Genomic DNA, 16,001 nt, shown 5'->3' on the forward strand with positions numbered 1-16,001 from the left:
ATGCTTGTTGCTGCTAACAAAAGTATATGTTACCTTTAACAGACTGCAAACAGATTTCATTACCAATGTAATCATTAGTAACGGTCAATGTTAACTAAAATATAACAAAAAAGGTACGCATATAAGAGGTGACTTAGAACAAGACAGCATGCCATATCTGCAATTGATTAGAGCGAGGAAACCACTGAACATCAAATGGCGATGTGTTACTTTTTCCCCAATCTCTGAACAAAAGTAGCAAATAGTTGTACGTATGCACGTATGAACAATGACAATCGCCTACACGTTTCCTAACAAATATCCGTCTGGCAGTCTATGCATAATCCAGCAGAATGTACTGAATATACGCTACTAATATTTCCTACTCTTTTGGAAAGTGTTAAAAGCGCCCAATTTTGTTATTCTATATATTTTCTAATTGTTATATAATAGTCGTGAATTAATTAATGCGTATTGCGGTTAAAACAAATAAAAATTAAAGCGTCTTAATATTTTTATGTAAATCTTAAACAGTAAAAAAATCCGTTTTTATTAAAATTAATTTATATATGTATATTATTACATTTAATACTTCTAAATGTTGCAAAATATTATTTATTTGTTATTATTTATATTAATATTTATTTTTGTCCTTATTCACCATTTTTCAAAATATTAGTGTTATGCTATGCATATTAATAACATAGTATAAAACAGGAATAAAGGGATGTTAAACTTATTCCAGTGTGAGAGCGCCTCAAAATTAGCGTTTTTTATAACATTTTCCATTATGGCCAGATTGAACAAAATTACAATTTTTGTGCACTTATCAACCCAATACCCAAATTTAGTACGAATAAAAATTACTAAATAGTGGTTATTTATTATATGAAGAAACTATTTACATCTTTTTAAAGAATATTATAACAACTGACTTTTTTCCTTTCAATACCCAATAATAGGACTTAAGCTTGTTAGCTCTCAATCATTAAATGTTTTTAATCATTTTCCATTGAAAATAAAACTATGATGCTTCAAATTACAAAACGTTTCATCAAATACCTTTAAATTTTACAAATTTATTTAATATTCATTGTTTTACATTTTTTATAAGTGGTCTTGAACGATGCAACAAATCCCTCCGTTTATATATTTTTTGGTAAGATTTCAATCTGGCCATCGCTCGTTTCCAATTGCTAAACGTCAAAACCACCCCAATCCAGTCAACTGTCTGTTTTGACGTTTAGCAATTGTTCTCTCACTTCCAGTGAGAGAGGAGTTGGGCATCCCATTATTCCTGACTCTAAACTTAGCCTAGACAATAAAGTGCTTTTATATAATGCGGTCATAAAGCCGATTTGGATGTATGACATTCAACTGTGGGATACGGCCTGTGCAACTAATATTAATTTAATACAAAGGTTCCAATCGAAAATTCTTAGAACAATTACGTGTTCACCGTGGTACATGCGTAACGAAAATATCCATAAAGACCTTGGTATTCCGGCGATCAAACACGCCTTAAAAGAAAAGATATACCTGCGTATTAAAGAGCAACGTATCACCAAAACAGCTCAATCACTTGCTTGAGCCAGTCTAGTTTTTAAAGAAATTTAAGATTTTATAACTTATCGTTAGGCTTAAAAAAAAAGCAGATCCAATAAAAAAAATAATATTGAAAAAAAAATTAAAAGGAGTGCTGAATTGTCTAGCATCCAACTGTTACGAACAAGAACACAAAGCGTGCCATTCCAGCACGAGAGGCACGATCCTTTTGTTTTTCTTCGTCGTCCTCTCGCCCACAAAACACCGATTTGGGCGACAAAAGAGTCCGTGTGTGAACAATATGAATACATTCGCATCGAAGCGAAGAGTAGGAAAGCGAAGTAAAATGTTGGGCAACACTATTTTTCCACGCTTTGCCAAACAACAGCCCTCAATTTCACAGAGAATTTTGATTATATTATATAAATAGTAGATTATATTGTGTAATATAGATTGTATTACATAAATCTACATTCTCTGATTTTTGTAAGAGAGAAGTACGGATAGCAAATCGTTCATTCTGAGATACCATAATTATTCTCTGAACAGGATATATTAAGTTTGCCACGAAATTGGTAGCACACAGAAGGAAACGTCGGAGACCCTACAAAGTATATATGTCGGATCTTAAATTATGGTAACCAGTGTAAAAGTGACAAATCTCGCCTCTGCACTCTAACGGTTGTTTGTTAGTACGCTTTGTTCCATTTATTCGCCAGATGGTCAGGATAGTTCGATGCGAACATGAGAAAGAGATGTTGCGTTAGGTTCGAGGTTTGAGAGGGAGATACGCACTACGATTGTTGTGCGTGTATGCTTGAGCCACTGCGAGAGACAGAGATACAAGTATGTTCGTTGCAGCATTTTCTGGAGAACATTGTCGGTATGCAAAAATGCTGGCAGACAGTCTCAAGTTGACAGTGGGTTTGCGATTACATGAAGCAACTTTAGTTGCTAATTCTCGGGCGATTCTCTTTTGCTGTCGCCCATTATCTTCACACGAGCAACTTGTGTTGCGCAACTCTGCTCGAGTTTTTTTCTCATTCTCTTTCACTTTACTTTAACCCATTGTCTACTCTTTACTTTAACCCATTGTCGCTTCTTTTTCCTTATAGGTATTTGGGGCACTCTATCACATCACATATATTAATCAGCTCTGTCAATTAAGAAATACATTTTATTTATTAAAACAAACATATATCACCCTTTTTACTATCGTCTAAATCAATTTGTATGGCTTCCTCCATACATTTCACAATATCTTTAATTAATTCGATTTTTTCGTCATACTCCATTTTCTAAAATATTTATATTATATTATGTATATTTGTATACATATTTGCAAATTACTTACCAAAAGATGAAATTAAATTTTTTAAATATATTCAAAATATTAATTTCAAAAAAATATACGCAAATGCAACTATGTACTACGAAAGAAAGAACACGAATGCCGAAAAACGTCGCAGCGAACTGCTACGAATAAGAACACAAAGCGAGTTGCTGAACACTGGAAACTCGGCGCGATTCCCCTCTCCTCGTCGCCCCCTCGCCTATAAACCAAGAGTTGCCGCAACAAAAGTTGCTTCGTGTGATAAGGCTCTGGCGTGATCAAGTTTATTCGCCATGTACAATCCGCGCAATAAAATATGCAGAATCCGAACGATAACCCGACATATACATATATAAATGACTAGCGGGGCCCGGTGTGCGTTGCTACACCCATGCAACACTATAATGGAAACTTCTAGCATTTCTATTTTAATGTGAAATTTCAAAATATTTGTTTTATTTCAAAATAAAAAATTTCTTAAGTCATTTCATTCGATTTTTGTTGTGTTGGTGAAGTATAATTTTTTTTGTTGTGTTGGCATTTTTTCAACACCAATTTTTGTTCAAACTAATTTAAAAGTAGTACACAGAACTATTGATTCAATGCTGAGCACGTGTTCAGTATTCGCCAAAAAATCGAACAATTTACTGCAGTATAACGAATGCAGGACACAATGGAAAGTGTATTCAAGAAAATCTGTTGAAAAAAAATACACACAAATTCACACACTGCTTTCACAAACATGTACATACTTACTGCTTGAGCTTTAGAACCGAATATGATTGATCATTTAAAATTTATTATTTTATATTAAATTTATGCCACAATTATTAGCCCAAATATATGAATTCTTTTTTTTCTCAAAAATACATTTGTAAAAAAAAGGATCTTTATCCTTTGTTATTATTTTATTTTTCCCAGAAATATATTTGTAAACAAAAGGATCTTTATCATTTTTTTTTGCTTTAGCTTTAGAACCGAATAAGATTGATCATTTAAAATTTATTATTTTAATTGGTATATTAAATTTATGCCACAATTATTAGCCCAAATATATGAATTCTTATTTTTCTCAAAAATACATTTGTAAAAAAAAAAGGATCTTTATCCTTTGTTATTATTTTATTTTTCCCAGAAATACATTTGCAAACAAAAGGATCTTTATCTTTATTTTATTTTTCCCAGAAATACATTTGTAAACAAAAGGATCTTTATTCTTTTTTATTTTCCACATAAAAGATTTAAAGAGTTCAACAGCTCAAAAGCTCAAAACGTGCGCTACATCAGCTACCTACCCGACGGCATTTCGCAAATGATAAAATAAATTTTTCAAGAGCTCAAAGCATGGGCTACATCAGCTCGAACCTACCTACCCTACGACTTTGCGCAAATGATTATATCATGATAGCAAATGCCCACATACAGATTTGGCAATGGCAATAGTTATAGATTTGACAGTTCGTATTCTATATATTCTATCCTGTCGAGATGCCTCGTTATGCATCATTCTTGCTAGCTAGCTGAGCGGCGACTTTTTTCTAATACTTACATTTTGCAGTGCTGCTGGTCGGGCAAAAGCAGTTTGCGCAACATGGTGCATTTCAGAACAGACCATACATATATCTTTGAAACCACTTGTCCAATGCAATGCAAACTTCACAGAAACCATCTACTCATAGGCCCGAAGGTACCCTAAAAATTTGGAGGTGATTCGTTCAGTGGTTCTTGAGCTATAGCGTACCATTAAATTGCCACTTATTTATATATATATAGATCAGTATGTTGAGCTGAGTCGATTTAGCCGTGTCCGTCTGTATATATACGAACTAGTCAATGAGTTTTTAAGATATCGTTTTGAAGTTTTGCAAACGTTCAAGAAGCTCCTCATTTGTCGGAACTGCCGAAATCGGACCCCTATAACATATATGTAGCTGCCATACAAACTGAACGATGGGAATCAAGCTCTGGTATCGAAAACTTTCACATTTGACAATGTATCTTCACAAAAGTTGGCACAGGTTCTTTTCTAAGATAATAATGTAATATACGAAGAAATTGTTCAGATCGGCTTTCTATAGCATATAGCTGCTATTCAAACTGAACGATCGGAATCTAGTGCTGGTAGGGAAAATTTTTTTTAGATTATTTAATTTGCTATTAAAGTACTTAATTTAAAGCAAAGCAACGAAAATTGTATGTAAAGCGGCCATTATACTTTTACTCTTCAAAAAATTGTATAAACATACATACATGTATACTGACACATATTTTTATTTCTTGTAACTTGTTTTATATTCACTTTAATTATATTGACTGAAACATGATATTTTCAAAACAGTTTGCATTTCTTTTTACCTCATAAAAATATACAAATAAATTAAATTCCGAAAAGCATAAATAAATTATGATCGTATATTAACTAAAATAATTTAAATTTTAAATAATTCAAACTTGCTTTGGTAGCACTTCCACTTTATAGGGATTGGCCGCACTTGCCCCTGCATGCAACCCTCAGGATTTAGGCAATTGGATTGTATTTATTAAACATTTGCGGCTTTTGTTTTGATTTCGATCTCCTTCTACATTCGGTGAAAATTTGAATTCAGACAATTTTGCAATCATGTCCACCAAGAAGGATATTTTATATGAAGTGGATCGAAACCAAAAGCGCAAATCAAATATATACAATGCCGATAAAGAAACAACTGAGGATGCTACCGTGAATGGCGGTTGTCCAATGGAAACATTTCAACAACAGGTATAACGCTATAATACTCAATGCTTGGTTTACGATTCAATTATGTATCAAATATAAAAGGCTTTAGAAATACGAGAACCCGGTCTTGATTTCGATCCCTCTGTAGCACCAAAAGACGGCGATGAATATCTTATGCATATGTTGTATGAACGAAAAAAGTGTCCAGCCGTAATGGTACGGGAGCCGAACAAGTGTAAAAAGAATAGAACTGCCGCTGCTTTGGCCGAAAATTTCAAAGATGAAGACGTAAGTGCATTATCAATGTAATTTAATTAATGAAGTGATTAATATATAAGTATACTTAAAGGAACCTTTGAAATCTATCGCATATAACGGAATACTGCCTACAAAAGAGTGGAAGGACTATCAGATTAAAGATTTTGAAGCTACGCGCGAGAAAATAGTGCTTCTACGTTTAGAACTGCACAGACAACGATACGACCAAACGCTGGAACCTCCATTAATAGCTGATCCAGTTGCATGGCATCAATTCTGTCACGACAATCCACCATATCTAAAAACAATATTGCGCTTCAGTCAGCGCACCTTAGAGCAACTTTTGGAATTCATTTGTGATTGGCTGCGTGCTGGTGAAGAGAAAGTAGTTTTGGAAAATATTTCTTCAGAGGACGACATAATGCCTTCGACTTCAAGTGCCGGCTGCAATGAAAATATGAAACCGGTCATATTAGATCTCACAGATACAAATGCATGGTTAGGTACGTGGTTATATGGTGCCCTTACCTGCCTACATATACCCATTGAACCAGAGGTGCATAGTACTTTACGCGACATAGCACGTGTTTGCATACGATTGCGGGGTCGTTTACCAGCCACAGCAACGGGTAAAGCTGTGCCATACAATTTATTCATACTATTGATTGCAAAGGCATTTGGACAAATGGACTTTGCCGAATTCGTTTGATGAGCCACACTCCATATGGACAATTCCACAAGCATGTAAAATAAATTTTACTAAACGATGTAGACAAATAGAAAAGAAAGTTGAAGCATTAACTAAAAAGTGCAAACATGCCATCATTCAAAATCTGGAAAGTAGTTTTTATATAAGTGAATAAAAAACATGTCTAACATCATAACATCAGTTTGTATTCAGTAGTTCTTTCTGTGTAAATTTGTATAATATTTGCTATAGAATACTTTTCGGTACGATTGACAGGTCTCACATCGACGAAGGTGATCGTCCGGCGCAGATATCGAGGAAACTGTGCAAATAGAATGGCATTGTTGTGAGGGACAACTCATACGCGTAACTTGGCTGAGATTGTATGAACTAGTATTACTGAAATTACTAAAAAGAAGATTTATAAATAGTTATGCAAATGTAAAAAAAGGATACTTCACCTAGAACCAGTTGAAAGGCGACGTTCGCTGTTTTGACTTGACACTGCATCTATTTTGTATGACTTTGGCGCATTCGAACAAGGAAAAGCACTACTCTTCTTTGAAAACCTTGTGAGCGAAACGTAGTCAAATGCATGTAATACATAAGTATAAAATACTAAGTGAAGATACACACCCACTACCACAATTTGTTTTCAGGTGACAAACTGGTCGCTGACGTCGTTTCTCTTCCAAATAGTTAAAGCAATTATTTGGGGGAGATAGTGACTGCTGAGTGTGCCGGTTTAGTTTGCGTTTAGCTTCAAATTCTAGTTTCTTCAAAGCTATATTGTTGCCAGACTGCTGTACAAATTTTTCATTTCCCTCATCCCGTTGTGGACGGTCCTGCACATCTATATGCGCGCTCAACTCCACTTTAGGTGCAATAATTCCCTTGAAGACCCAGTGGCACATTTTGGGAAATGAATTATAAAATAAATATGTTTTTTAATTACCGGAAATGCTGGCGTGGCTTTCATCAGAAGTTGTACGTTGATATTGTGTTCACAGGACAATTTTGGTACATCTGATTTCATTAGATCGGCCAGTTTACCAATAAAGAACGCCATGCGTCGCCCATTCTGCCAAAGCGTTATCTCCATTTGCTCAGCGGCTAACACGCGTTCCAAGTCACTCAGTGAGCCGACAGACTTAAAGTAGCCATCCATAGTGAATTTGTCATGGCAGAGCAGGGGGAAACGTGGCTCCATAGCTCCGGTACGAAAAAAGTAACCCAATGTTTTGATAGTAACCTCCAAATAACCATGTGTACAAAGCCACACCCCGGGACAAGTCACCTAAAATAACGGTAATAGTGTATTCCAAATTGTACATATAATAATTATTTTTATAATACATATTTGCTTGCATTTGTTCACGAATTTATAATTAGTGAAACTACTTACCGCATGTAACTGAAATTCTATTTTAACAAGCAAACGTTTCGAGTACATTTTCCACATATTTAAGAAAAATTGAGGAATAAATTAGTATAAAATACAATTTTTCTGTTCTGTTCTGTACTGGGCGCGCTTGAAAATAATTGTTTGTATAGAAAGTGGACATTTGTTTCGTTTTGCTTTCGTTAACAACAAAAGGTTGTGGAGTTGGGTCGCAAGGGACTGCTCCCCTTTGAACTACGTTCAGTCGCAAGCATATATGTATGTACATACATAAATATGTATGTATGTCTCATTTTTTGTTTTGCCGGTGAATTTAAAATGAACGCGTAGCTAACCAGCGGTTGCTAACGGTATTCTCTAGGTTAGTACTCTGCTTTTTCTGTTTGAATATTCAGATGTACAAGTGTTAGATATTTATGTTTAAGCATAACTACGTCCATAAGTAGCACTTGAACTACTAAATACATATGTATGTAAATAAATACGTATGTAAACAAAATTTGAATGCTATATAATTAATATTAGCACTAAATTCACGGAAACTTTATTAAATTTATTTCAAACTTTTTTTAAGCCACAACCCAAAATGTATTATAAAATTAAATTATTGTGTTAATGCATTGAAATAACACAATAAATAATATAAACTTTTTTTAAGCCACAGCCCAAAATGTATTATAAAATTAAATGATTGTGTTAATGCATTGAAATAACACAATAAATATGTTACACTTCTGATCACCAAAAAATATGCCTTACTTATCGCTCCTGCTCCTCCAACAGAACCAGCTGATACAATAATGAACTGCAACTAACCAACTTAAAACTAAAACTTATCGTCCAAACTTATCCATTCACACGTATGTATGTTAAAAGAAAGAACAAAAACACTCGCCAAAGGTGATTGTGCTCTCACGTGGCGCTCCGTTCTTGGCACAGAAACTTTGTGTAACACGATAGGGTCCCCAATAGTACATCCAAACAAAGTCAGCACCTTACAACGCCACGAATGGTCAGCGATTTAAGGGTGGACAGAGTAAAGGACATACACACACACACAATTCGTATATGTGTATCTACTTTGAGCATACCTAGTACAGCATAAGTAATGCTAGCGTGTGGAGTAATGCGCCAAGCTTTTGTGGCTATAAAAATGAAATTCACTCAGAAGAGTGTAATAAATAAAAGCCATATTTTTGCCATTTCAACAATTAACTAACATAGCAATATGTAACGGTTTATTGTATTTTAAAGAGCTTGTTTATCTGCCGAATATATTTCTAAGAACTGGCTATTTTTTAAACAAATAAAACTTTTCTGCGATAAAATGAGCTATAAAAGCTCCTTTATTGAATCGTGCTTTGTTAGATACTTATTTAATTTCTTCGAGTTTTATAGCATACATTTATATTTACTTAGTTAATAGTTCTCCATGATATCATTTATATTAATATTTTTTTAAATATTTATTAGTACATATGTCTGACTTTTAAATAAAAAATAATATTCTAGAATTACTACATCATTTCTTACAACTACGTATAAATTGTGCACAGTGCGTACACCGTAAAAAGTTTTCATAGTTTGTTCAAATGGCGTATGGGACAAGCCTCGCCATTAAACATTTTTAACTACATATGCACATTTACTTAGAGTATGTTTCATATGTTAATTTGCAATGGTGGAACTATACGAACTCAGCAGCCATGAGTAGTGCCGATTCCTTAAAGTGTACGCACACTTAAGCACAGCCATCGAATCCCGAATTAACGCATTACAACTGCATTACATCCCATTCTTCGTCCAAATAATGAAGTATAGGTTTATCATGCAAACGATTACCAAAGACTTCTCGCAACACTTCCAATACTCTTTCTTGAATAACTCCCACTTGATGTTTGGGACAGTAATCATCTTCGGCAGAGCAAGCCATTGTTATGAGCACAGGCGGAGTGGGTAAATTTTGTAATAAACATTTAAATTGTCCGATATATTGTTCCAATTCTTTGGATGTGCTAATGTGGTGTGGTAATCCATTTGTATCGGTTGTACTACCTGAATCATATATAAGCAGCCAGTCTATTTCATCGTCTGCATAATGTTTCTGTAGTGATTTTGCTAGATTCTCAATGCGAGCATAAGTCTCTGGCGCAATAATGTTCGGATCAGGTGCCGGTGTTAGACCATCTAAAGTTCTTGTTTCTTCCAAATGTTCAAATATCTTTTTTAGTGCTTCCAATTGTAATTTGCGTCGCTCAGTTGTGCCACCACAGTCTTTGACTTCGGGTTCAAAGTGGAAAATATCGCTGAGTTGTTCATAACAATTTGCATCTTTATAAATTTCTAAAAATGGATTTGAAGTACTAAAGAAATCCAAATCAATGTCTAATACAAAATTTGGTCCATCTGCCTCTTTGATGAACTGTGCGGTGTCAATTGGTGCACTACTACTTGAAGTATCTACATTAATTACTTGCAATTCCATATTGCGCGTATCTAGCAACTCTTTTGTATCACAGTAGTTACCCTCAGATATAAAATAATCAAGCGGGCAATCTACACTAATTTTATCATTCTTATGGCCAATCTTAAAGTTGTATTTGCCTAAAGGAATTTGTTGGCACCAAGAATTCTTCAACCAAATAACTCTATTGAAGTGACCTAAAAATAAAAATTAGCAATACATATTTTATAAAAATTATTACAATTTTACCTGCATAGCAAGCCGGCATAATCCAATTTTCAATGCTAAGCTCTGCCAACATGGTTTCCTTATCATAAGAAGCACTAGCTGGAATTTCCCGTGATATAACCATATCAGGGTGCGAATCAAAATGTATTAGAATATTATTCTCCAGCGGCAAGTGTCGTGTGGCCAAACAACGATATATAAATTCCAACACATCATTGTGATAGTCCGCAATAAAAATAGGAATGCGTTGGAATTTGCGCGGTTGTGCATTCTTGAATTCTTCTGTATCCAAAGTAAAATCTTTCGGCTTTAACGCAATTCTATCTGATACAGTTCCTGCTATAGAAGTGGTGGAGACATTCCCCAAACCACTTTCTTCATCTAAATCAGATTTGGGGCGCTTTGTTGGCGGCTGTTCCTCTGTTCCCGCCTCACTTTCAGTCCTTTCTTTTGGAGCATAAACCGTATCAATATTTTTCGCTGACACGCTTTCACTTAACGCCGACGATGATTCTACAAGTCCATCACTAGCCTCTATTACCCCTTTTGGTGATATCTCCACCGTGGACGAGCCACTATGTACATTTGAATCTCCTTCCATTTCAAATTAGATTTTTTTAATATACTTGCCAAGCGAAAATTTTGAAAAATCACTGTTTTGTTTTCTTTTGGTAAACTAGTCTGAAAAGTGCTTTGAACTTTTTTTTCTCTGACTTTACGCTTTGAATATGAAAGTAACAAATTTCGGCGAAAATCAGCGATTGTTTGCGGCTTCTTCTTCTTCTCATTCAAACCTATTCACAACTCTAATGCAGCGGTTAGAATAAAAGCTTTTAAATTGTGATTCATTTGCTTCATAACCAAAAAAATAAATAAAAACTTATAGGAAGTTTATTATAAAAATTGTATGCTCAGCCCAAGAGATTAAACTTACAATATTGATGAAGATAGAGCTACCGTCCAGTCCGTCTTGCCAATCGATTTGCCTGTCAGTTTGGATGATTTGAAACTTCGATGACTGGGTCGCCCAACTGTTGGCCGTAAACCACCGGAACCTGTTGACGGATCATCCAAAGTCATATTTAAATCAGATCTCACTCCCGCTCAGTTGACGCACCTCAAGAACCTTCGCACAGCTAGATTCTCTGGTGAAGAATGGCGATTCCTCTAAGACAATAAAATACGTTAATGGAGTCCCGAAATTAGTCAATAAGAATTTTAGCTTGTTCACCGATGAGGGAAACTCAAACAATCTTGCACATCCACTATCAGAATGTGAGGGGACTACGTACCAAGCTCGGCAGTTTTCTCACATCAGCAGCGATTAGCAGTATTGATGCTTTCTGCATCACTGAGTCATGGCTTCACCCAGCTATCCATGATGGTGTAGTTATAGATGATTCATTCAATATTTACAGGAAGGATAGAAACAATATCACAAGTGATAGTGAACGAGGTGGGGGTGTTTTCATCGCAATAAAGAAGTTCGTGCACGCTGAATGTATTCCAGTCATCGATGATAGTATTGAACACATCTACGTAAAAATCAAGTGCAATAGTTCAGACATCATTATTGGATGTGTCTACATTCCTCCGAGAGCATCACTAGTCGCTTACCAAGCGTTTCTCGATACACTCCAGTACTTGAAAGTAAAGCACAAAGATACCAACTTCCTCATCACGGGGGATTTCAACCTTCCAAGTAGCTCGCCTCATATAGATTGTGAAAATTTACTCTATGAAGGCTTCTCTCTGTTAGAATGCCGCCAATTTAATAACATTCAAGCCGATAATCATAATTTACTTGATCTTTGTTTCAGTAATCAGCATATACATACATGTTGATCACACGCAGGCAATTACCACAATGGATCGATATCATCCAGCCCTTGGTATCACGATCGAACTCCAGCTCAGCCTCAAACCACTAACTGTACCTTTCCATGATTTCAAAAGTGCTGACTATGGAGAGCGTTAATGCATTTTATCTAAACGTCAATTGGTCGAGCCTGTATTCATCCTCTACCCTAGACAGCAAGGTTGTAGTCTTCTACGGATATGACATTATTCAAAGAGGTATATCCACCTATGGACCTGTCCGTTCACAAAATAACAACAACTTTCCGTACTGGTTTTCAAGCGAATTAAAACACAAAACTATACTTAAGAAGGAAGCCCATACTACATACAAGAAGTGCAATTGCAAAAAGAATTATAGAAAGTTTAGCGAACTCAGGAGATTATGTAAAATTCGCAATAAACAATGCTACAAGAATTACATAGATAAAATTGAACAACAAGTAAAGGATGACGCTAATGTTTTCTGGAAATTTGTCGAACATAAAAAAAGAGGTAATGGTGACATCCCGTCCACCATGTCCTGGGATAATCTGACGGCAGACTCAGGTATCGATTTTAGCAATATGTTCGCATCCTTTTTCAATAGTGTGTACAACCAAAATTCTCACCAGTGTTCACCGTCAACTGAAGTAGAACCAGCTCCGACTGTCACCATGGATGAATTTGGGGTTAACATCAATGATGTCCATAAAATTATGTCGACACTGAACTTGAAGAAAGGTGCTGGTCCGGACGGCTTACCAAATACTTTTCTTAAAAACTGTGCAGACAGCCTTAGCGTGCATATCACACACTTATGCAGTTACTCACTACAAAATGGTGTCTTCCCAACTATATGGAAATCATCCTACATCTGTCCGATTCACAAGGACGGCCCAAAGTCTGAGATCGTTAACTATAGGCCAGTTTGCATCCAATCAGCTTTGGCCAAGCTTTTCGAGAAGATAGTTCTTCCACAACTCACTGCATTCTTCACAAATATTATCACCAACAAGCAGCATGGTTTCGTCGGCGGAAGGTCGACTTCCTCTAACCTGTTTATCTACGTAACTTATCTACTAGGTGCCCTAAACAATGGCCACTCAGCTCACACCATTTACACCGATTTCAGCAAGGCTTTTGACAGGGTGGATCATACTACTGCCAAACAAACTTAGAAGATACGGTATATGCGGTAATGCACTGTGTTGGATTCAATCATATCTTACAGGAAGGCATTTCCAAGTCAAAGTAGACGGATACCTGTCTGCTAAGCATAATGTAACCTCAGGAGTACCTCAAGGGTCACATCTGGGGCCTATTCTCTTTAATATCTTCGTAAACGATATTTTCGATAACTTTCAATCAGAATTTTGCTTTATGCAGACGATTTGAAGATCTTCAGAATGATAACCAGCAAGACCTTCGAGTTCTTCAGAATGACATAGACAAGCTTTCGTTGTGGTGCCGATTAAACAAATTGGACTTGAATGTCAGAAAATGTGTAACTGTATCCTACTCACGGTCACATATCAGAATACCAGCTAATTATTATCTAAACGATGAGTTGTTAAGTGAAGTGGATCATGTAAAGGACCTGGGTATCATTATAGACAATAAACTGACGTTTAACAAGCATATTGAGAAGATCACTCTCCAGGCTTTTAAAGTTCTGGTATTCATTACTAGATCATCACTGTTACGCCTTTATTCATCAATGGTTCGGCCAATTTTAGAATATGGTACTGTAATTTGGACGCCTTATACCGATGCTGCCTCTAGTCGTATTGAAAAAATACAATCAAAGCTATGTAAATGTCTTGGCTATAGATATGGTATTCCTGGTGGTTACAACACAGTGTCTGATGTCTATAAACACTATAACATCAACAGCCTGCAAGAACGTCGTCACGTAGCTGACATGATATTTTTCTCCAAAGTCGTGAACGGCCTTATCGATGCGCCAGACATCATCAGCAGTTTCGAGTTTGCATCAGTGGGTCCCTCACCGCCTCCTGAAGACTATGAAAACTACCAAGAGCTACATTTTCAATGGTCCTCACAACCGTCTGGCCAGGCTCGTCAACTCATTACATAGTGAAAGTGTAAACACAATGGCTACGACAGACTGCAAACTACATCTGTCAAATATTAAAATACACACGTTCTTAAGGGCAGTGTTATTTTGACAGCTGCACGACTACACGACTGCAGGCCGACAGTTGTCGTTCTCGCTAACTTCAATATCCTCCTATTTTTGCCAACGACAGTACGACGACAGTAGAGTTGACAGTAGAATGGAAGATAGAAAGAGGAGGTAGAGTGGTGATGCCACTAATATGTAAAATGTAAAATTATTCACAGCTCTAACAAACTTGATGCTATTTTACAAATAAAAGCATAAAATAGCTATATTATAGCTCTATTATATCATTTGTAATAACAAGTGATAATTTAAAGCAAAAATATTTACCTATTTACTTATTTTTTGCATAAAAAATTTCACTTTGAACAAAATATTAAAATTTCATTGAAGTGAAAGGTATTAGTATGGCCACAACGAAATTGTGTACATGCAAAATGGACAACTGCGTTGTTTTGTGTACATGCCGGCCATTGTGTTGTTGTTGCTTCTCAAAATGTACATGTAGTAAGATGAACAACGATGTTTTCAGTTCACTGTCGTGCCGCTGCAGTCTGTCGTAGCCATTGTGTTTACACTTTGATGTGGACTTCTATAGCGGATCACTCAGTGCCTTCATCCCAGTTATCAAATCACGTCTCCTGCAATATCCCTAGTCTCACGTTTTCCACTTTCTTGCTATTCTTACAATTTTGTTCAATTTATAGTTTTATTTATACTAGTATTAAATACTCTTAATCCATCCCTCTTAATTACATAACAAATATTATATAATTTTAAATTTTTTAGTTGTATAATGCCGTTTGGCGTATGTATGGCAAAACCGAGCAAGAAGTGAAGTGTGAAGTTTGTTCTTCTTCCCTTTCTTTTGCTCATGGCTGTGGGTGCCCTTTCTAATTTCTTCTCTAAGATCAATAATACATACAGTATACAGTACGACATGAAAAAAAGTATTGTTAATGTATATAAATTCTTGAATGTGTCTAAAAACTTTATGAGATTTTTTTCTCGCCTGTATTGTAGTTGATTGAATGCACGTTTTTCTGTCTTCTCAATCTTTTTTCTTTGAACCGTAATAATTTGAATTTTAAATGATGCATTATGCATGATAAATGAAGTTTGCCAGCTAATAGTTGGAATGTTTAAATGTTTCAATTGTTTTACGAGTTTATGATTTAAGAAAACACGTCAACTCAGAGAAACACAAAAAAAACGTGAGAACTTCTTCAACATCGCAATCCTTGGATACTTTCATGGTCACAAAATCATCTTCAACGGCACTTAAAGTCTGGGCTGCAGAAGGAACTCTGACATTCCACACTGTAAAACACCACTCTAGTTATTTATTTTATTTTATTTTATTAAAGCTTACATAATAAACAAATTATTATATAAACTAAAGTACG

The 16,001-nt window shown here is 35.5% G+C and overlaps 3 protein-coding genes and 1 long non-coding RNA gene across 6 annotated transcripts; 1 reads left to right on the top strand and 3 right to left on the bottom strand.

The window, feature by feature from the left end:
* Positions 1-2,683: 2,683 nt before the first annotated feature.
* LOC126762396 (uncharacterized) lies at positions 2,684-3,129 on the bottom strand. The gene is made up of 2 exons (XR_007667453.1): positions 2,879-3,129; positions 2,684-2,822 (listed from the first exon to the last, which is right to left on the bottom strand). It is a non-coding gene; the product is annotated as an uncharacterized LOC126762396 (long non-coding RNA).
* A 2,173-nt stretch (positions 3,130-5,302) lies between these two features.
* On the top strand, positions 5,303-6,715 carry LOC126762353 (protein Gemin2). Its single transcript, XM_050479066.1, has 3 exons — positions 5,303-5,615; positions 5,676-5,861; positions 5,923-6,715. Exons 1-3 carry the CDS (start codon positions 5,478-5,480, stop codon positions 6,538-6,540), a joined length of 942 nt encoding a protein of 313 aa, XP_050335023.1. The 5' UTR covers positions 5,303-5,477; the 3' UTR covers positions 6,541-6,715.
* On the bottom strand, positions 6,705-8,981 carry LOC126762351 (uncharacterized). Of its 3 annotated transcripts, none has more exons than XM_050479064.1 (5): positions 8,681-8,981; positions 7,475-7,816; positions 7,156-7,412; positions 6,981-7,088; positions 6,705-6,927 (listed from the first exon to the last, which is right to left on the bottom strand). In XM_050479064.1, the coding sequence occupies exons 2-5, from the start codon at positions 7,727-7,729 to the stop codon at positions 6,729-6,731; spliced, it is 819 nt and encodes a 272-aa protein (XP_050335021.1). In that variant the 5' UTR covers positions 7,730-7,816; positions 8,681-8,981; the 3' UTR covers positions 6,705-6,728. The 3 variants fall into 3 exon arrangements, with proteins under 3 accessions (XP_050335021.1, XP_050335020.1, XP_050335018.1); XM_050479063.1 differs by lacking the exon at positions 8,681-8,981 and adding an exon at positions 7,925-8,340 and having other exon boundaries at positions 6,705-6,918; XM_050479061.1 differs by lacking the exon at positions 8,681-8,981 and adding an exon at positions 7,925-8,340.
* Positions 8,982-9,234: 253 nt separating this feature from the next.
* LOC126762323 (UPF0489 protein C5orf22 homolog) lies at positions 9,235-11,396 on the bottom strand. Its single transcript, XM_050479017.1, has 2 exons — positions 10,635-11,396; positions 9,235-10,582 (listed from the first exon to the last, which is right to left on the bottom strand). Exons 1-2 carry the CDS (start codon positions 11,212-11,214, stop codon positions 9,696-9,698), a joined length of 1,467 nt encoding a protein of 488 aa, XP_050334974.1. The 5' UTR covers positions 11,215-11,396; the 3' UTR covers positions 9,235-9,695.
* Between the last annotated feature and the right edge of the window lie 4,605 nt (positions 11,397-16,001).

This window comes from Bactrocera neohumeralis, chromosome 6 (genome assembly GCF_024586455.1).
Source record: "Bactrocera neohumeralis isolate Rockhampton chromosome 6, APGP_CSIRO_Bneo_wtdbg2-racon-allhic-juicebox.fasta_v2, whole genome shotgun sequence".
Classification (NCBI taxonomy): domain Eukaryota; kingdom Metazoa; phylum Arthropoda; class Insecta; order Diptera; family Tephritidae; genus Bactrocera; species Bactrocera neohumeralis.

Excerpts from the sequence above, each read along its gene's own strand:
- LOC126762351 (XM_050479061.1), bottom strand. The coding sequence starts at position 7,981 with ATGTGGAAAATGTACTCGAAACGTTTGCTTGTTAAAATAGAATTTCAG. Across the intron at positions 7,817-7,924 it reads TAGAATTTCAGTTACATGCG|GTGACTTGTCCCGGGGTGTG; the intron begins GTAAGTAGTTTC and ends CCGTTATTTTAG. Across the intron at positions 6,928-6,980 it reads CGCCTTTCAACTGGTTCTAG|TAATTTCAGTAATACTAGTT; the intron begins GTGAAGTATCCT and ends TCTTCTTTTTAG.
- LOC126762323 (XM_050479017.1), bottom strand. The coding sequence starts at position 11,214 with ATGGAAGGAGATTCAAATGTACATAGTGGCTCGTCCACGGTGGAGATA. Across the intron at positions 10,583-10,634 it reads TATGCCGGCTTGCTATGCAG|GTCACTTCAATAGAGTTATT; the intron begins GTAAAATTGTAA and ends TTTTATTTTTAG.
- LOC126762353 (XM_050479066.1), top strand. The coding sequence starts at position 5,478 with ATGTCCACCAAGAAGGATATTTTATATGAAGTGGATCGAAACCAAAAG. Across the intron at positions 5,616-5,675 it reads TGGAAACATTTCAACAACAG|GCTTTAGAAATACGAGAACC; the intron begins GTATAACGCTAT and ends CAAATATAAAAG. Across the intron at positions 5,862-5,922 it reads AAAATTTCAAAGATGAAGAC|GAACCTTTGAAATCTATCGC; the intron begins GTAAGTGCATTA and ends GTATACTTAAAG.